The sequence below is a fragment of the Hypanus sabinus genome, chromosome 9 (assembly GCF_030144855.1).
Source record: "Hypanus sabinus isolate sHypSab1 chromosome 9, sHypSab1.hap1, whole genome shotgun sequence".
Lineage (NCBI taxonomy): Eukaryota > Metazoa > Chordata > Chondrichthyes > Myliobatiformes > Dasyatidae > Hypanus > Hypanus sabinus.
This window is the reverse complement of record NC_082714.1, coordinates 90,298,834-90,320,161: the sequence shown is the minus strand read 5'-3', so window position 1 is coordinate 90,320,161 and position 21,328 is coordinate 90,298,834. Positions and strand designations below refer to the sequence as shown.

The following is a 21,328-nucleotide window of genomic DNA, read 5'->3' as shown; positions in this document are numbered from 1 at the left end:
AAATATTAGGACCCCAAAGCCCCCCTCCCACGCACAAACAGCAGCAAGGCAACAGCTCCCTCCCCCACCAGCAAAAAAGCATCAGCACCCCCCACCAAGCACTCAAGCTGCAGCAAAGCATCCATAAAGAGACAGACTGCAGTACCGCAGAGGCTGCTTGTTCACCCAGTATTTGACATTCTCTCTCTCTCTCTCTCTCCTCCTCCCCCCCCCCACTAATAAGGGAAAAGAGGTGTCTGCATCTCACAGCAAGTGGAGAGACATAACAAACAACTCGCTGATTTACGACGTTAAAAGTCCATTGTGTTGCTTTCTCCGAGCTCTGTGCCCAAAGAACTCGGGTCTCTGGCAGCCAGCTTGCTGCTTTCCATCTTCCGTGTACTTCCATGACACATCGATTTCCTGCAAAAGCACCGACCTCGAGTCCGCCCGCCTCCAGAGCCACGTAATCCTGAAACTCCGAAGGTGCGCTCGTCTTCTAGGCCGCATCCTTGGTGTATCGAATAATGGCCAGACGTGAGATCCCGAGAGCGGGTCCCATTCCCACAAAGAGCCAAAGTCAGCATGTAACTCGAGGTCAGAGTCTTCAAAAGAACCCTGAAAGGGAAAAATAGAGATATTAAAGATGGAAATAGAGCTGCTTCTGAAGATGTAAGCAAAGGAGTTGCTGTTAGGCCCCATCGTCTCCTAAGCTCCTCCTTAGAGGGTTGATGGGAATGCGGGGATCTTTCTGAACAGCATGGACTTGAGGGGTCAAATGGCCTGTTTCCACACTCTATAGCTCTTTATAAATCTCAACCTAATGTCCCCTCAGTCTTTTGTCTTGTCAAGATAGGTTGAGCGAGCTACAGCTTTTCTCTTTGGAGCAAAAGAGAATGAGAGGTGACTTAACAAAGCTGAATGATGAGGTATAGGTCAAGTGGATAACCAGAGGCATTTTCTCAGGTCAGAAATGACTAATGGCAGAGAACTTCCTTTTAAGGTGATTAAAGGAAAGTTTAGAGTTTTAGAACAGAAACTGGCCCTTCAGACCATCTAGTCTGTGCCAAACTATTAATCTGCCTAGTCCCATCTGTACCTGGACCATAGCCCTCCATACCCCTCCCATCCACGTTACTAACAAAGTTTCTCTTAAATGTTAAAATCAATCCCGCATCCATCACTTGCACAGGCAGCTCGTTCCACACTCTCACCTTAGAAGTTGAAGAAGTTCACCCTCATGTTTCCCTTAAACATTTCACCTTACACCCTTAACCCATGACCTCTAGTTGTAGTCTCATCCAACCTCAGTGGAAAAAGTCTGCTTGTATTTACCCCGTCTATTGGCCTTTATAAATCAAAGTATTGAGTATAAGAGTTGGAATATTATGGTGAGGTTGTATAAGGCATTGGTGAGGCCAGTTTTGGTCACCAAATTACAGGAAGGATATTAATAAGGTTGAAAGAGTGCAGAGAAGGTTTACAACGATGTTGCCGGGACTTGAGAAACTGAGTTACAGAGAAAGGTTGAATAGGTTAGGACTTTATTCCCTGGAGCGTAGGAGAATGAGGGGTGATTTGATAGAGGTATATAAAATTATGATGGGTATAGATAGAGTGAATGCAAGCAGGCTTTTTCTACTGAGGCTAGGGGAGAAAAAAACCAGAGGTCATGGGTTAAGGGTGAAGGAGGAAAAGTTTAAAGGGAACATTAGGGGGCTGCTTTACACAGAGAGTGATGGGAGTGTGGAATGAGCTGCCAGATGAAGTGGTAAATGCGGACTCACTTTTAACAATTAAGAAAAACTTGGACAGGTACATGAATGAGAGATGTATGGAGGGATATGGGCCAGGTACAGGTCAGTGGCACTAGGCAGAAAAATGGTTTGGCACAGCCAAGAAGGGCCAAAAGGCCTGTTTCTGTGCTGTAATGTTCTATGCTTATTCCCGTATTAATTTTTTGAACCTCTATCAAATTTACTCTATCTTCTACGTTAAAGGGCATTAACTCAGTACTTTGATCTGTGAAGGCCAATGTGCCAAAAGCTTTCTTTATGACCATGTCATAACAAGATTCATTGCTGCCACTTGCAATGAATTATGGACCTGTATTCCTTGATCCTTCTATCATTTACTGTGTAAGACCTTCCCTGGTTTGTTCTCCTGAAGTGCAATACCTCACACTTGTCTGCATTAAATGTCATTTGCCATTTTTCAGCCCATTTTTCCAGCTAGTCCAGATCCCACTGCAAGCTTTGAAAACCTTCCTCACTGTCCACTACACCCCCAATCTTGGTGTCATCTGCAAATTTATTGAGCCAGTTAACCACATTATCAAGCAGATCATCAATGTCGGTGACAAACGACAACAGACCCAGCACCAATCCCTGCAGCACACCACTAGACACAGGCCTCCAGTCAGAGATGCAGCCATCTGTAACCACTCTCTGGCTTCTGCAAAGTAGATGTCTAATCCAATTTACTACCTCATCAAGTGACTGAACCTTCTTGACCAACTTCCCATGTGGGACCTTGTCAAAGGCCTTGCTAGACAACATCTACTGCCTTGCCTTTCCTGGTAACTTCCTTGAAAAACTCTATCAGATTGGTTAGACCTAACTTACTGTGCATAAAGCCATGATGACTTAGGGGAGATGACAGAGGTAGGTTTTTACACAGAGAGCACCCATTCCCTGTCCAAGTGTTTCTTACCACTGTACCTGCCTCAACCACTTCCTCTGGCAGTTCATTCCACATACTTATCACCCTCTGCATGAAAATGTTGCCCCTCGAATCTCTTTTAAATCTTTCTCCTCTCATCCTAATCTATTGCTTGTAGATTTGGACTCCCCTACCCCTGGGGAAAGACTGTTACCATCTCTTTTCCCTCTACACTGTGTGGGTGTAACTGTGATGGAGGATTATACAAGGTTCATCACTCTCTGAGGAAGAAGTTTCTCCTCATCTTGGACCTTCATGGTCTCCCCCGTCATCAGGGGCAGATTCCTTCCTGCATCTAATCTGTAGGTTTCTACAAGATTCCCAAAGGGGACTGATAAAGCTGTACAGAATTTGTCAGATGGGGCTGGATTGGATGGATGGTTGGAATATTTACACGGCAGCAGCAACATCTTCAACCGGAGGTTTACGCTGAGATTTAGGGGAGATCTGAAAACAGCTTTTTTGCAGTGATTGCAATGTGGTCTGTCATGAAGCCACAACATCCAGGCCAGGCCCTCTTCTCACTACCACCACAGGATAGAAGGTACAGGAGCCTTGGGTCCCACACAATCAGGTTCAGCAACAGTTGTTACCCTTCAACCATCAGGCTCCTGAACTAGTGTGGATAACTTCACTCACTGATCTGATTCCATGACCGACAAACTCGCTCTCAAGGACTCTTTACAACTCACATTCTCAGTATGTTTTTATTTACATATTTTCTCTTGTCCGTGGATTGTCATCTTGTCATGGTGGAGAAGCTTGTGTGGTCCTGAGATCCCGAGAGCGATGCCATCTGGAGCTTTGCTCCTGGTAGGGTCACCCGTGGTAGTAAGGTCGAGGGTGAGGTCCCTGACAAAGAACAATCCAACCAAGACCTCAACGGTGGAACAGGCGGATGAAGTTACCTCGAACTCAACAGCTGTGAAGGCGATGAAGGCTGTAACAAATCCATCAGCTCCATTCATCGTGGTTTCCACGCCATTGGAATCAGTTGGTTGATTAGTGAAGTATCGTGTACTTCTTGGAGTGCAACGTCAAGTACACGTTAAACAAATACACGCACAAGCGTCTTCACTCTGTGGAAACAGAACGAAACCATCATCCTCGACCTTGAGGGATAGCCACGAAGACGACACATATTCTCTTCTTTTCCACGTTGGTAGTTTGTCACTCTTTGTCTGTTTAAGTTAAACACAAAAAATTCTGCAGATGCTGGAAATCCAGAGCAACAGACACAAAATGCTGCAAGAACTCAGGTTCTCTCCTGAACTGCTGAGTTCTTCCAGCATTCTGTGTTTGTCTGTTTATGTAAAGTTTTTCATAAACTCAGTTGTATGTTTTACCTTTCCTATAAATGTGTGCCAGAAGGTTTTTGTGTGGGAGAAGGTTGGAGTTTTGATGTTACTGTCACTTTTTTTTGCAAGGGAGCGGGTTGCGGATTTGGGGTTTGATGTTCTGGCTGTCATTTTCATGTGGGCAATCTGTTAGTTTTTATGTGAGGGAGGGGGTGGGGGTTGTGAGTTTTACTTAGTTTTCATTCTCTTTTCCATGCCAGGGGAAGGGGGAGTTGATGTCTTTTCTTTCAACAAGTCCCATGTTTTTTCTGTGTTTTATGGCTATCTGGAGAAGATGAGTATCAGAGTTGTATTGTACATGCATACTTTGACAATAAACTGAACTGAGGTATGTAGACAAGTCATACTGAACTGCTGAGGCATAGAAAGCTGTGGACTAAATGCTGCTAAATTGGACTGGTAAACTTGGGTTCTTGATGAACATGGGGGCCTCCTTCTGTGCTGAATAACTATAATGAACTCCAAAGGGTTTGAGCAGAAGGCACTAATTTTTTTATCTGTCCTCAAGAAAAGTCTCAGCCTGAGATGTCAACTGTTTATTCATTTCCATAGATGCTGCCTGACCTGCTGAGTTCCTCCAGCGTTTTGTGTGTGTTGAATTTTTAAAAATCTATTGGTGCTCTTTTTTGTAAAATTTCTAAATAATTAACAGAACATAGAATATCACAGCACAGTACAGGCCCTTCAGCCCACGATATTGTGTCGACCTTTCTAACCTACTCCGAAATCAATCCTAACCCTTCCCTCCTACATGGACTGCATTTTTCTAACATCCATGTGCCTACGAGTCTCGTAAATGCCCATAATGTATCTGCCTCCATCACCATGCCTGGCAGGGCATTACCACTCTCTGTGTGGAAAAAAAACTTACCTCTGACACCCCCTATACTTTTCTCTAATCACCTTAAAATTATGCCCCCCTCATTTTAGCCATTTCCACCCTGGGAAAATTCTCTGGCTGTCCACTCTATACTCTGTCCTCTTATCATCTTGTACATCTTTCTCTTGTGCCTGCGATGCTGCCACAAGTAAGTTTTTCATTACACCTGTGCATACACGTACTTGACAATAAACTCAACTGTAGCCTTGACTTTGAGCTGCTGACTGGTTGAACATCCGTGAAGTTCAGTGTAATGAGAGAGAAGCCTAAGCTTCATTTGCTGAGTTGTTATATTGGATGCAGAGATTAAATCTCTTGATATAAGATTATTAGGTTAGCACAAGATTGTGGGCTGAAGGGCCTGTATTGTGCTGGCATTGTATTGTTCAATGTTCTATGAAATTTAGCAGAATCACACTGGAAATAAATAATATAACCTGCAGATTTAAATCACGAAGTAAAATTTGGAAACAAGTCCCTGGGAACAATAGAAGGATCAAGAACAGCTTGTCTCCCTACAACCATCGGGCTCCTGAACCAGCGTGGATAACTAAACTTACCCCAATGCTAAACTGCTTCCACCTCCCTACAGCGGATAGTAAAAAACTGCTGAGAGGATCAGCGGGATCTCCCTCCTCCTGTTTGTGGCATTTACCAGCTGCATTGCTGAGGGCCCCTACCACCCATCCCACGATCTCTTTGACCCACACCATCAGGGAGGAGGTACAGGAACATCGGGACTAGGACTGCCAGACTGGGTAACAGCTTCTTTCCTCAGGCTGTGAGACTAATGAACATTCTGCCACCACCAAGGTCTCACCACTGGGACAGTGATATATTTACTGTTTACCTGTGCTGTGCACTGCGTGCACTTTGAATTATAGTTTATTAACTTGTGATAATATTTTGTTTTATGTACCAAGATTGATGTGTGTTTTGTGGGTGTACCACAGTCCAGAGGAACATTGTTTCATTTGCTTGTACAGTCAGATGACAATAAACTCGAACTTGAACAACCAATGCACTCACATTCCAGGACTCTACAACTCATCTCTCAATAGTTATTGATTTATTTGTTTGTTTGTATTTCAATTTCTCTGCTTTATGCACATTGGTTGCATGTCAGGTCTGATAATGAATTTACTTTGAACTTTGATCTCCTTAGTGAGGCTGACTGAGGGATAATACAGGGACTGGATCAGCAGAGAGAACTCCCTCCAACTCTTCTGATGATATCCAGAGGAACTGAAAAATATTTGGTTATTAATAGAATTGAGGGAGGTAGAGGAGATGATGCAATGTTTCAGATTAGCCATGAACGTATTGCCCACTTCTTCTTATTTATTTATTATTTATTTTTATTTATTTACTTAGAGGTAGAGCACAGCAATAGGCCCTTCCAGCCCGACCAACCCGCATCCTCCAATTACACCCATGTGACCAGTTAACTTATTAACCAGTACATCTTTGGATTGTGGGAGGAAACCGGAACACCCGGAGGAACACTGGGTCATGGGGAGAATATACAAACTGCTTTAAGAAAGTGCAGGAATTGAACCAGGATCACTGGTGCTGTTGAGCATTACGCTAACTGCTACACCACCGCCACCCCACTTGTTCTTATGGAAAAGCAGGTTTTTCAGTTCAACAGTGCTTCTGTAATAGGCCAGAGCTGGCTCTGTGCTGGATCTCCCCTCTGTAGCCCACCCTCTTCTACAGAGGGGCACTGTCCCACAACAGTGTAGTGCTCCCCTCACGTAGCGCAACACTCCCTCAGCACAGTATTGAATATGTCAGTTGTGATTTTTATCCTTTGGAATCAGACGATGATAAAATCTCCCTTGTATCACTTCCTTCACAATATGTTCTTTTCACAGGGTCATCCATCTCATAAGCCCATCATCTCTTACTGAGGCATTGGCTGCCAACAGCAGCTTGCCAGAGTTAGTCATTCAATCTGTCACCAGGTGTAACTCATTTTGCGAAGATCCTTCCTCTCCCAGGGATGAGGTTTTTGGAGCTTCTGTTGCCATTTCTATAGCTCTGGGTTTTTATGGGAAAGGGTTAGCTAGCCCCTTGCCCAACCCCCCCACCCTTCGCAGCCGGGCTAGAGTTATACAGCCCTTCACCCAAGCTATTCCTATTGGCCCATTTTGGCTCATATCCAAATGTCTTTAAACTGTTATTAAGGTGGCAGCTCGCTCCACATACTGGCCACCTGCAGGGTGAAGAAGTCGCCCCTCAGATTCCAATTAAACCTCTCCCCTCTCGCCTTAAACCTAAGCCCTCTAGTTCTTGGATCTCCAACCCTGTGAAAAGAATGTTTGCATTCACCCTATGTCCCTCATGATTTTATACAATCACCCCTCTTTCTCCTGTCACCCTATTTCCCTCATTCACCCTATCTACCTGTCCCTCATGATATTATACACCTCTTTGCAATCACCCCTCATTCTCCTATGTTCCACTGCAAGAACTACCAACCTCCCTAACCTCTCTCCATAACTTAGTCCCTCGAGTCCCAGCAACATACTCATAAATCTCTTCTACACTCTTTCCAGCTGGGGGCATCTTTCCTACAGCAGAGTGACCAAAACTGAACACAGTGTTCCAAAACATCCTACCAATGTCTTCTATGTCTAACGCAGCCTCACCCAACGTCTTGCTATGATTGTCTATCCAATCTGAATTTAAATTGTGGTGTAAAACAACACACACAAAATGTCTGAGGAGCTCAGCAGGCCAGGCAGTATCTATGCAAAAGAGTAAACAGTCAACACTTTGGGTTGAGACCATAAAAAACAGGAGAAGTTTGAGTAAGAAGGTGGGGGGGGGGGGGCGCGGGAGGAAGGTAGGAGGTGAGAGGTGAAACTGGAGTGGGGAGGAGTGAAGTAAAGATCTGGGAAGTTGATTGGTGAAAGAGATACAGGGCTGGAGAAGGGGGAATCTGATAGGAGAGGACAGAAGGTCATGGAAGAAAGAGAAGGGGAGGTGATGGGCAGGTAAAGGGATAAGATGAGAGAGGAAAATGGGAATGAAGAATGGTAAGGGAGAGGAGAGGGTCATCACCAGAAGTTCGACTAATCGATGTCATTGCCATCAGGTTGGAGGCTACCCAGACGGAATATAAGGTGTTGTTCCTCCAACCTGAGCGTGGCCTCATCGCGACAGTAGAGCAGTCCATGGATAGACATATCGGAACAGGAACGGGAAGTGGAATTAAAATGAGTGGCCACTGGTAGATCCTGTTCTGGCAGTTGGAGTGTAGGTGCTTGGCAAAGCGGTGTCCCAGTCTTCATTGAGTCTCACTGGTACACTGGTGGCCACAGTGGGAGCACCAGATACAACAGATGACCCCCAACTGAATCACAGGTGGTGCTGCCTCACTTGGAATAGCCTCAATTGGTAACAAAGTTGTTGCCTTTAGAATCTCAGAATAAAACACATTTCAGAGGGTCACGTATCACACACAAAAACAGGTTCCGTAAAGGTATTGTATTCAACTTAATTTTGTAATTATTAAGTGTAATTATGTAATTATTAAATTCCCACTTTCAAATTTCTGTTTCCTCCTCTCAGAAAATTTTCTTCTTATTCAAAAAATTGCCTTGATGTTTATTCTGATATTTACCGATTGTTTAATGAAGGGGCAGAGATGAGTCACATCAGGAACTCAGTAGGGATGAAGTCACACAGCACAGTTTTTTTACTGCAGCACTGTGATGATCATGTTTTTTGATGTCTCAAGTGCCTTTAATACCACACAGCCCTCACTGTTGGGGGAAAAGCTCCATTCAGTGCAGGTTGGCACTTCCATTGTATCTTGGATAACGGACTACCTGACTGGCAGACCACAGTTTGTGCAGTTTCAGAGCTGTGGGCCAGGCATGGCTCTAAGCAGCATCAGGGGCCTGTATTGGCTCTCTTCCAGTTTATCCTGTATACCTTGGACTTTAGATACAACACTGAGTCATGTCATCTGCAGAAATGCTCTGATGACTCAGCAGTAGTTAGTGTATAAAGAGAGGATGGGAGGGTGAATACAGGGCTCTCATGGAGGACTTCGTCAAATGGTGTAAGTTGAGTCATCTGCAGCAAAACATCAGTAAGATGAAGGAGACGGTGGTGGACTTTAGGAAGACTAAGCCTGTATTGCTCCCTGTTACTGTTGGTGGTGAGGACGTGGATGTGTGAGGACCTACAGGTACCTGGATGACAGATTTGAGTGGAGAACCAACACAGAGGCTCTGTACAAGAAGGGCCAAAGTCACCTCTACTTCCTGAGGAGACTGAGGTTCTTGGCAGTATGTAGGCCTCTCCTTCTCATGTTCTACCAGCCTGTTGTCACCAGTACAATCTTCTACGCGGAGGTGTGCTAGAGCAATGGCACCAACATGGGTGATGCCAACAGACTCAATAAACTGATTAGAAAGGTTATAAGAGTCAAACTGGACACACTGGAGGCTGTGGTAGAACAAAGGACACAACAGAAAATCCTGGCAATTCTGGACAATGTTTCTCACCCTCTGCGTGCCACCTTGGCTGAACAGAGAAGCACATTTAGTAGTAGACTAAGACAACTGTGCTGCTCCAAAGAGCACTATGTGAGGTCATTCTGAACTTTGCCCATCTATAATGAGTCAACCTATAACAGGAGAAGTGATGGCCCCCTCCTGTTAGACTGCTTGAGGTTTTTTTTAATTCTTTCTACTTCTAATATCTGTATATCTGTGCACATGTAATGCTACTGTGACACTGTAATTTCCTTTGGGGTCTATAAAATATTGATCTATCTAATGCAAACAGAGCCACTTTGGAATCCTAATTCTTTCATCAGTATCCATACTTTTTCATACAAACTCTTCTCAGGCTTCCAGCCAGATACAGGTATCGATTATAACTAATGTTTCAATGACAAACTCTGCATCTTCTTCAGGGATGATGGCTGTATAAGTCTAGTCCAGTGGTATTTATACCCCTGTAGTCCATCCCTCCTGATTGATTAGTCCTCATTCAATCAGATTTCTGGTTTCCCACCTCATCTGCAGTCAAATTCCAGTTCTTACTCAAAGCAAGACCATCATCTTCATTAAAACTCTTTTCCTTTGGTTTTATTTCAGGACCACACCCAATAGGACAGACAAACAACCAATGTGTAAAAGATAGCAAACAGTGCAAATACAAAGGAGACAAACAAAAACAATCAATAAATAATTGATAAACATCGAGAACCTAAGATGAAGAGTACTTGAAAGTGAGTCCATAGGTTTTGGAAACAGTTGAGTGAAGCTATTCCCACTGGTTCAAGAGCCTGATGACTGAGGGGTAATATCTGTTCCTGAACTTGGTGGTGTGAGTCCTGAGACTCCTGTACCTTCTTCCTGATGGCAGCAATGAGTAGAGAGCATGGTCTGGATGGTGATGAACATGGCCCTTGATGGTGGAATCTACTTTTCTGTGACAGTGCTCCAAATAGATACACTCACTTGTGGGGAGGACTTTACACGTGATGGACTGGGCCATATCCACTACTTTTTGTAGTATTTTCCATTAAAAGGTATCGGTGTTTCCATTCTATTCACAATGCAACCAATCAATATATATATTGGGGAAGGGTAAGACGAAAGAACACATACCAATCCTCATAGAGGGACCAGAATTGGAGAGAGTGAGCAGCTTCCTGGGTGTCAAGATTTCTGATGATCTAACCTGGTCCCAACATATTGATGTAGTTATAAAGAAGGCAAGACAGCGGCTGTACTTTATTAGGAGTTTGAAGAAGTTTGGCATGTCAACAAATACACTCAAAACCTTCAATACGCAGCAGCCTCTCTGGACTTTGGATTTGGGGATTACCAAATGTTATGTGGATTTTCTGGTGTAGTCTGTTTTGTCATGTGTTTTTGTGATATCATTCTGGAGGAATGTTGTTTCATTTTTTAACTGCTTTGTATTTGTGGTTTCTAAATGACAACTAAATGAAACTGAACTGAACAGTGGAGAGCATTCTGACAGGCTGCATCACTGTCTGGTATGGAGGGGCTACTGCACAGGACCGAAAGAAGCTGCAGAAGGTTGTAAATCTAGTCAGCTCCATATTGGGCACTGGTCTACAAAGTACCCAGGACATCTTCATGGAGCGGTGTCTCAGAGAGGCAGCGTCCATTATTAAGGACCTCCAGCACCCAGGGCATGCCCTCTTCTCATTGCTACCATCAGGGAGGAGGTACAGAAGCCTGAAGGCACACACTCAGCGATTCAGGAACAGCTTCTTCCCCTCTGCCATCCGATTCCTAAATGGACAGTGAAGCTTTGGACACTACCTCACTTGTTTTAATATACACTATTTCTGTTTTTGCACATTTTAAAATAATCTATTCAATATATGTAATTGATTTGCTTGTTTATTTATTATTACGTTTTGTTTTATTTTTTTTCTCTCTCTGCTAGATTATGTATTACATTGAACTGCTGCTGCTAAGTTAACAAATTTCACATCACATGCCGGTGATAATAAACCGGATTCTGATTCTGATTCTCCAACACACATCCATGGAAGTTTGTCAAAATTTTAGATGTCATGCCGAATCTTTGCAAACTCCTAAGGAAGTAGAAGCACTGTCGTGCTATCTTCGTCTGTAGGTCAAAGATGGAAAGGGGGTAAAGAATGAAACAAAACATGGGTAAACACGACACTAATGTGGGTTAAAATAATTTCACATTTATGCACAACAAGCTCACACAGACAGCAAAGCAACGTCCATCAAATAAATATTGAGAAGACCCCGTCTTGGTGTCAGTTTCCAAAAGTGATTAGTTTCGCTACTATCCGCCTCCCTGTTCAACGAAAGTGAAGCAGTGGTAGGGAACCTTTAAATTAGCCGACTCCTACACCCCTCCCCTTTAAGAAAGTTGAGCGGCGTCCAAAACTTCGCGAAATTTTTTTTCGGGAAAAAAAGTTCCTTTCGCCCAAACAGGAAGGTCCTGACACGAATTACCCTCTATCAGTAATAGAAATAGAGAAACTAATAAATTCTGGATAGTTTGGTTTCAAAACGTCCTGCCTGAGAAGGAGAGGTTTTGTCCAATGTTAGTACGCGGAGGTGAAGCCACTCCTGGATGTGGAAGTAAGAGAGGGAGAAAGAGCGTTTCTTCCCCCACCCTGTATATATAAAGAAAACACACAGCGCTTCATAAAGAAATTAGCTTCAAGATGGCGAAAGCGTACGATTATTTGTTCAAACTACTGCTGATCGGAGACAGCGGGGTAGGAAAGACTTGTCTCATTATCCGCTTCGCCGATGACAACTTCAATAGCACTTACATTTCTACCATTGGTGAGTTAGTAAAAAGTTTGGGAAAACTATTCTCCCCTTTCCCACTTTCCCTCCCTCACTCCCACTCTCTCCTTCCTTGTCATGTCAGTTTGGCCTGCTGGTGCTTTCTCCCAAAACAATCGATCAAAACAAACTTTGCTTTAGAATGAAAGGGGAAAAGTTGCTATGGATATTTTTAAACTTTTTTTCCCCCACATACTGAAGACATTTAGGGATGTGTGAATGAGTCAGTGTCCAGTCTGAAAAGATCCATTGCTTTTTTATGTTAATAATGTACTGACCATTCATCTGAGAGACATTTCTGAGTTCTTTGTCCACCCCCTCTCTCAGTCTCTCTGTCTCTCCTGTTCTGTTGTGCTTAAATGCTCAGTAAATTTCAGACTTCTGCAGGGGAAAGGGAGACTCAGGGAAAATCGATCACTGACAACTTATTCACCACTGTCTGTGTTATGTGTTTCTCTCCCTCTGTTGTAAGACCACAAGGTATATTGTGTATTTTTCTTTCTAAAAGATGCGTGTTACTAAACCCTACTGCTAGCCCCTTCCCTGCCTGCTAACCAGAATGGGAACACACTCAACCATGGTGGTAGAAATTTGAGACTAAAAACAGAAAAAAAGTGCTAGAAACACATTGCAGATCAAGTCAGTGCCCACAGGGAGAAAAATGGAGAGTATTTCTGAAGCATTAAGTCTTGTTTCCTTCTCCCCATTTCCTTTCAGACCTACTGAGAATTTCCAGTGGTTATCATTGATGAGAATATTGTCTGAAGACAGAGGGGCTAGAAAGTTTGTGAACCTTGTAGAATTTTCTCTATTTCTACATAAATACGACCTATAATGTGATCAGATCTTCACAGAAACTAAAACTAGATAGAGGACCCAATTAAACAAATAACTCAAAAAACATTATACTTGTTCATTTATTTATTGAGAAAAATGGTCCAATATTACATTTATTTGTTGGAAAATTATGTGAACCTCTGGGTTAATGCCTTCTACAGAAGCTATTTGGAGTCAGATGTTCCATTCAATGAGATGGGATTAGAGGTGTGGGCTGTAGAGGGGCCCTGGTCTATTAAAAAAAGACACACAAAGTCAAGTTACTGACAGAGCCTGCTCTTCTCAAGAAAGATCTGTTTATGTGCACCAAGCCTTGATCAAAACAACTTTCAGAGGGCCTCAGAAGAAGAATTGTAGAGATGCATGAAACTGGAAAAGGCTACAAAGCATTTCTAAAGTCCTGAGTGTTCCTCAGTCCACAGTAAGGGATATTGTTTACAAATGGAGGAAACTCAGTACTGTTGCTACTCTTCCTAGGAGTGGGCATCTGCAAAAATCACATCAAGAGCACACCATGCAATGCTGATGCAGGTGAAAAAGAACCCAAGGCTAACAGCAAAGGACTTGCAGAAATCGCTAGAACTTGCTCAAGTCTTTGTTCAAGTGCCTATGGTGTTCATCGAAGGACACCATGTAGGAAACAGTTGCTCTCCAAAAAAAGACATTGCTGCATGTCTCAAGTTTGCAAAAGGCCACCTGGATGTTCTACAAAGCTTCTGGGACAATGTTCTGTGGACAGATGAGACAAAAGTTGAACTTGTTGGTAGAAATGCACACCTCTAAACATTTGGGGGAACAAGGGTACTGCACACCAACACCAGAACCTCATCACAACTGTGAAGCATGGTGGAAGGAGCATCATGGTTTGGGGCTGCTTTGCTGCCTCAGGGCCTGGACAGTTTGCAGTTGTCGCAGGAACAATGAATTCAAAATTGTGTCAAGACATTTTACAGGAAAATTTCAGGGTAGCAGTCCATCACCTGAAGTTGGATAATGCAACAAGACATGATCCAAAAGACAAGAGTAACTTAACAACAGAATGGTTTAGAAATAAGAAAATTCACGTTTTGGAATGGCTGAGTCAAAGTCCTGACCTTAATCCTATGGAAATGTTGTGGAAGGATCTGAAGCAAGCAGTTCATGCAAGGAAGCCCACCAACATCCCAGAGTTGAAGCAGTTTTGTACGGAGGAATGGCCTAAAATTCCTCCAAGCCAATGTGCAACAGTTACTGGAAATGTTTGATTGAAGTTATTGCTGTACGGGTGGGGGGGGGGGGGGTCACACCAGTTACTGAAAGCAAAGGTTCACAAACTTTTTCCAACAAAATACATGTAATATTGTATCATTTTTCTCAATAAATAAATGAACAAGTGTCATGTTTTTGTGTTGTTTATTGAATTAAGTTCTCTTTATCTAGTTTAAAGATGTGTGAAGATTTGATCACATCTTAGGTCATACTTATGCAGAAACAGAGAAAATCCTACAGGATTCACAAATTTTCTAACACCAGTATAGAGTCATTCAGCTCCTTCGACACACGAAGAGTCTGACCGCATATCAGTGATGCTCATTTTAGTTAATCCCATTTGCCTACATTTGGCCCGTATCACTCTAAACCTTCCCTGACCATGTACATGTCAAAATTTTATGTGTTGTTAATATACCTGGCTCAACCCCTCCATAAACTCGTTCTGTAAACTAACGACCCTCTCAGGTTGGCCCTTGGGTCCCATTTAAATCTTCCCTCTCTCAAACTTCTGCCCTCTAGTTCTTGATTCCTCCAACCATGGAAAATTCACCCATATCTGTGCCCCTCAGGATTTTATACACCTGTGTAAGATCACCTTTCGGCCTCTTATCTTCCCTTTCTTGTTTCTGTCTCTTCCTGTAATTGTCCTCTGCGCCTTGAGCTGGAAGTGTTGTCCCCCATTAATTGAGCTCAGAACACTTGCATTCATTCCTCATTCACACTTCATTTGTGCACAAGGAGAACAGTGTGGCCCCCGTCACCACAGTCTTAACTGAAAACTACCATCTTAGTACAGAATTGACTAACAGATATTGGTGAAATATGTATATTTGAATTTCTTACTTACAAAATCAATCTCCATTCAGAATACAGATGTTAAAAATCAATAGAAACTATAAATTGACAACCAGTGATATTTTGAAGTTAGTGAAGTGATTGTCCCTTAGTTGGTGAGTGTGTTTCGCATCCTTCACTTACATTCTTATCTCATCTCAGTAAGTGAAAATCGCTCTAGGAATCTGCTGTGCAAAGGGAAGCTCTGCTTTTCAAAGGCCTTCCTTGCCTGGGCTGTCTGCAATCTATCTGCAATCTATCTCCTTGCCTGGACATTAAGTTAACCCTTACCTTGCCACAATTTCCCCAGATGGAAAAACAATATTTGGAGGCGGCCATTATAAGCCCCTTGAGCCTATTCTATTTAGTGAAATCACAGTTGAGCTATGGCCTATCTCCTTTTTGTTCAGATTACAGGGAACTATGAAAGATGTTTAAAAACTAACCCTCGCCCACACACTTGGTGGGGGTGGGGGGGGAGGTTGTGATTTAAAGACTAAAGATTAACTTCATTTATCACATACATTGAAACACACAGTGAAATACAGCGTTTGCGTCAATGAGCAACACATCCAAGGATGTGCTGGGGGCAGCCCACAAGTGTCACCACACCTCTGTGCCAACGTAGCATTCCCACAGCCTACTAACCCTGACCCGTACATCTTTGGGACCGTGGCAGGAAACCGGAGCACCCGGAGGAAACCCACACAGTCATGGGGAGAATCTACAACCTCCTTACAGAGTCAGGAATTGCTGGCACTGTGAAACATCACGCTAACCACTATGCTCCCATGCCACCTTATAATTACGAGACCGTTAGTCTCGACATTTACAATTGATCGGACTGCCAGCGGTGTCTGTTTCCAGGCAAGAGTTTCACAATGGCCTTCATAAATCAGGGCATTGAGAGCAGGAGTTGGGATGTTATGTTGAATTTGTATAAGACGTTGGTGAGGTCTAATTTGGAGTAATGTGTGTAGTTCTGATCACCTACCTACAGGAAAGATATCAATAAGCTTCAAAATCTGCAGACAATGTCTGGGGGGGTTTGATGTTATGTGTGTTTGATGGGTGGGTGCTGCTGCTGTTCTGTTGAATGCTGTGAGAAGGCTACAATGGCATCAGAATGTGTGGCCAGAGCACACCCTTCAGATGTTAACACAAACGACACACTTCGCTGTATGTTCTGATGTACATGTCATAAATTAGTGCATCTGAATCTGAGTGTAGAGGAAGGTTGAATAGGTTAGGACTTCATTCCCCCTGAACTCGGGAGAATGAAGGGAGATGTGATAGATGTGTTCAAAATTATGAAGAGTGTAGATAGGGTGAATGCTTGCAGGCATTTTCCCCCTCAGGTTGGGTCTAGGACTAGAGGTCATAGGTTAAGAGTGAAAGATGAAATATTTAAAGGGAATCTGATGGGAAACAACTTCACTCAGAGACTGGTGAGAGCTTAGAATGAGCTGTAAGCAGAAATGGTAGATGTGGGTTCAGTTATAACATGTAAGAGAAGTTTGGATATGTACATGAATGGGAAGAGTATTGAGGGTTATGGTCAGGATACAGGTAACTGGGATGATGCGAAAGACCAGGTCAGCATGGACTAGATGGGCTGAAGGGCCTGTGTTGTGCTGAGGTACTCTATGACTCTATTTCTCTTCATGTAGGATTGTTTCTGAAGTCCCATACTGAGACTGTAGCTCTGATAATTTTTAAGACCCATGCAATGCCATATTCCCTAAATATTCTCCACCCTCTCTCCCCCATTCCTTAATAAGTTTCATCAGATCATTTCCTTTACTTTTTAAATTCCACAGAATGCAACCAGTCCTGGTTGGGGTCAAGGCATGATGAGTCTGTGTAGAGTTTAATATCAGGTTTAATATTACTGACATATTTTATGCAATTTAGAACATAGAAAACCTACAGCACAATACAGGCCCTTCGGCCCACAATGCTGTGCCAAACATGTACTCACTTCAGAAGTTAGCTAGGGTTACCAGAGCCCTCTATTTTTCTAAGCTTCATGTACTTATCTATCTCTTAAAAGACCCTATTGTATCCGCCTCCACCACCATCGCTGGCAGCCCATTCACCACTCTCTGCATAAAAAACTTACCCCTGATATCTCTTCTGTAACTACTTCTAATCACCTTAAAATGGTGTCTTCTCATGTTAGCCATTTCAGCCCTGTGGAAAAAACCTCTGACTATCATCATCTTGTACTCCTCTATCAGATTATCTCTCATCCTCTTGTCACTCCAAGGAAAAAAGGCCGAGTTCACTCAACCTATTCTCATAAGGCATGCTCCCCAATCCGGGCAACATCCTTGTAAATCTTCTCTGCATCCTTCCTGTAGTGAGGCGACCAGAACTGAGCACAGTACTCCAAGTGGGGTCTGACCAGGGTCCTATAAATCTGTGACATTACCTCTCAGCTCTTGAATTCAATCCCACGGTTGCTTAAAGCAAATACACCGCATGCCTTCTTAAGCACACAGTCAACCTGCACAGCAGCTTTGAGTGTCGGACCCCATGATCCCTCCTATCCTCCACACTGCCAAAAGTCTTGCCATTAAAAGTATTCTGCCATCATATTTGACCTACCAAAATGAACCACCTCACACTCCTCTGGGTTGAACTCCATCTGCCACTTCTCAACCCAGTTTTGCATCCTATCAATGTGGTGTTATAACCTCTGACAGCCCTCCACTCTATCCACAACACCCCCAATCTTTGTCTCAACAGCAAATTTACTAACCCATCCCTCCACTTCCTAATCCAGGTCATTTGTAAAAGTCATGAAGAGAAGGGGTCCCAGAACAGATCCCTGAGGCACACCACTGGTCACCGACCTCCATACAGAATATGACCCAAAAACAACCACTCTTTGCCTTCCGAGGACAAGCCAGTTCTGGATTCACAAAGTAATGTCCCCTTGGATCCCATGCTGCCTTACTTTCTCAATAAGCCTTGCATGGGGTACCTTATCAAATGCCTTGCTGAAATCCATATACACTACATCTACTGCTCTACCTACATCAATGCGTTTACTCACATCTTCAAAAAAATTCAATCAAGCTTGTACAGCACAACCTGCCTTTGACAAAGCCATGCCAACTATTCCTAATCATATTAGGCATCGGTTAGTCCTGTGAGACCATGGATTTGCGCCTTGGAAGGTTTCCAGGGCGCAGGCCTGGGCAGGGTTGTACGGGAGACGGGCAGTTGCCCAAGCTGCAGGCCTTCTCCTCTCCATGCCACCGATGTTGTCCAAGGGAAGGGCACTAGGACCCAAGCAGCTTGGCACAGCAGAACAATGTGTTGTTAAGTGCCCTGCTCAAGGATACAAACACGTTGCCTCAGCTGAGGCTCGAACCAGTGACCTTCAGATCACTAGACCAATGCCTAATCATATTATGCCTCTCCAAGTGTTCATAAATGCTGCCTCTCAGGATCTTTTCTATCAACTTACCAACCACTGAAGTAAGACTCACTAGTCTATAATTGCCTGGGCTATCTCTACTTCCTTTCTTGAATAAGGGAACAACATCTGCAACCCTCCAATCCTATATTGATTGTAGTGAATACTGAAGCAAAGTATTCATGAAGTACATCTGCTGTCTCCTCCAGTTCCATACACACTTTTCCACTGTCGCACTTGATTGGTCCTATTCTCTCACGTCTTATCTTCTTGCTCTTCACATATTTGTAGAATGCCTTGGGGTTTTCCTTAATCCTGTTTGCCAAGGCCTTCTCATGGCCCCTTCTGGCTCTCCTACTTTCATTCTTGAGCTCCTTCCTGCTAGCCTTATAATCTTCAAAATCTCTATCATTACCTAGTTTTTTGAACTTTTTGTAAGCTCTTCTTTTCTTCTTGACTAGATTTTCAACAGCCTTTGTACACCATGGTTCCTGTACCCTACCTTCCTTTCCCTGTCTCATTGGAATGCACCTATGCAGAACACCATGCAGATATCCCCTGAACAGTTGCCACATTTCTTCCGTACGTTTCCCTGAGAACATCTGTTCCCAATTTATGCTTCCAAGTTCCTGCCTAATAGCTTCATATTTCCCCTTACTCCAATTAAATGCTTTCCTGATTTAACTGCTCCTATCCCTCTCCAATGCTATGGTAAAGGGAATAGAATTGTAATCGTTATCTCCAAAATGCTCTCCCACTGAGAGATCTGACACCTGACTGGGTTCATTTCCCAATACCAGATCAAGTAGAGTCTCCTCTTGTAGGCTTATCTACATATTGTATCAAGAAACTTTCCTGAACACACCTAACAAACTCTACCCCATCTAAATCCTTTGCTGTAGGGAGATGCCAGTCAATATTGGGGAAATTAAAATTTCCCATCATGACCACCCTGCTATTATTGCACCGTTCCAGAATCTGTCTCCCTATCTGCTCCTCGATGTCCCTGTTACTGTTGGGTGGTCTATAAAAAACACCCAGTAGAATTATTGACCCCTTCCTGTTCCTAACTTCCACCCACAGAGACTCCGTAGACAACCCCTCCATGTCTTCCTCCTTTTCTGCAGCCATGACACTATCTCTGATCAGCAGTGCCATGCCCCCACCTCTTTTGCCTCCCTCCCTGTCCTTTCTGAAATATCTAATGCCTGGCACTTAGAAGTAGCCATTCCTGCCCCTGAGCCATCCAAATCTCTGTAATGTTCACAGTATCATAGTTCCAAGTACTGATCCACGCTCTAAGCTCATCAGCTTTGTTCATAATACTCCTCGCACTAAAATAGACACATCTCAAACCATCAGTTTGAGTGCGTCCCTTCTCTATCACCTGTCTATCCTCCCTCTCACACCGCCTACAAGCTTTCTCTATTTGTGAGCCAACCGCCCCTTCCCCCGTCTCTTCAGTTCGGTTCCCACCCCCTCAGCAATTCTAGTTGAAATTCTCCCCAATAGCCTGAGGAAACTTCCCCGCCAGGATTGTGGTCCTCCTTGGATTCAAGTGCAACCCATCCTTATTGTACAGGTCACGCCCAATGATCCAGAAATCTGAATCCCTGCTCCAATCCCACAGCCACGCATTTATCCTCCACTTCACTCTATTCCTATACTCACTGTCGCATGGTAGTAATCCCAAAATTACTACCCTTGTGGTCCTGCTTCTCAGGTTCTTTCCTAACTCCCTGTAGTCTGTTTTCAGGATCTCCTCCCTTTTCCTACCTATGTCATTGGTACCAATATGTACACAACCTTTGGTTGTTCACCTTCCCACTTCAGGATATCGTGGACGCAATCAGAAACATTCTGGACCCTGTCACATGGGAGGCAAATTAAATTTGTTGTTTTGCGGGACCAGTACATTGTAATACAGGTTTAAAAAATATATATATGTAAATTCGATAAGAATACAGTGGATTCTGGTTAATTGGGCCATCAGTTATTCGAGACAGCTGCTTATTTGGAACAGCTCAGGAGAGTAAAACTTATTGAGAAAATAGCCAGGATTTCTTTGTTTATTTGGGACACAGTGCTGCTTAATTGGAACAGGCGACTGGTGCCTCACATTTTCTAACTACTGTCGGTCGTGTGGCCATTAGATGCTATACCATGCTTAAAATGAGCAGTTCTTAAATAGCATCACTTGCATGTTACTGTTCAAAAAAACTAATAGTTAGCAAGAAATAAACAGTAAGATGTTTTGCTCACTGAGGTTCCAAGTATTCAGGCTTGGAGATGCCAGAAATGGGCAAGCAGTGAAAAGTTAAACGATTTCATTACTTCAGCAAGTTAGGATCTGTAAAGAATTTGAAGGTGTCGACAATTATTTTGAATGTTACAATGAGAATAAAGATTTGGAAGATGCAGTCTTTGAAAGCACTGTCTGAAGGCTGTCCATATCTGCATAAGGTGGCTGTGCTGATTTTGTTCATTTATAGTCAATCAAAAGAACACATCAATGTACGCTGGTTGAATTCCTCTGTCAATAACTATAAGGAACTAATACACAATTTTATAGTACTGTTCTAATTTATTCTGTATTTCATTTAAGTCACTCAGTTAAAAAATGGTGGTGCAAAAAGAGAGCATTAAAAAGGAAAAAATGAGTGAACTAGTGTTCATGGGTTCATTGTCCATTAAGAAATCT

At 43.2% G+C, this 21,328-nt stretch overlaps 1 protein-coding gene across 1 annotated transcript in view; it reads left to right on the top strand.

Moving 5' to 3' along the window:
• Window positions 1–11,877: 11,877 nt before the first annotated feature.
• rab13 (RAB13, member RAS oncogene family) overlaps window positions 11,878–21,328 on the top strand; it is a 59,956-nt gene continuing 50,505 nt past the window's right edge. The window contains exon 1 of the mRNA XM_059980154.1: window positions 11,878–12,275. Within this exon, the coding sequence (XP_059836137.1) occupies window positions 12,152–12,275 (124 nt within the window). The 5' untranslated portion in view covers window positions 11,878–12,151. The remainder of the gene's footprint in view (window positions 12,276–21,328) is intronic.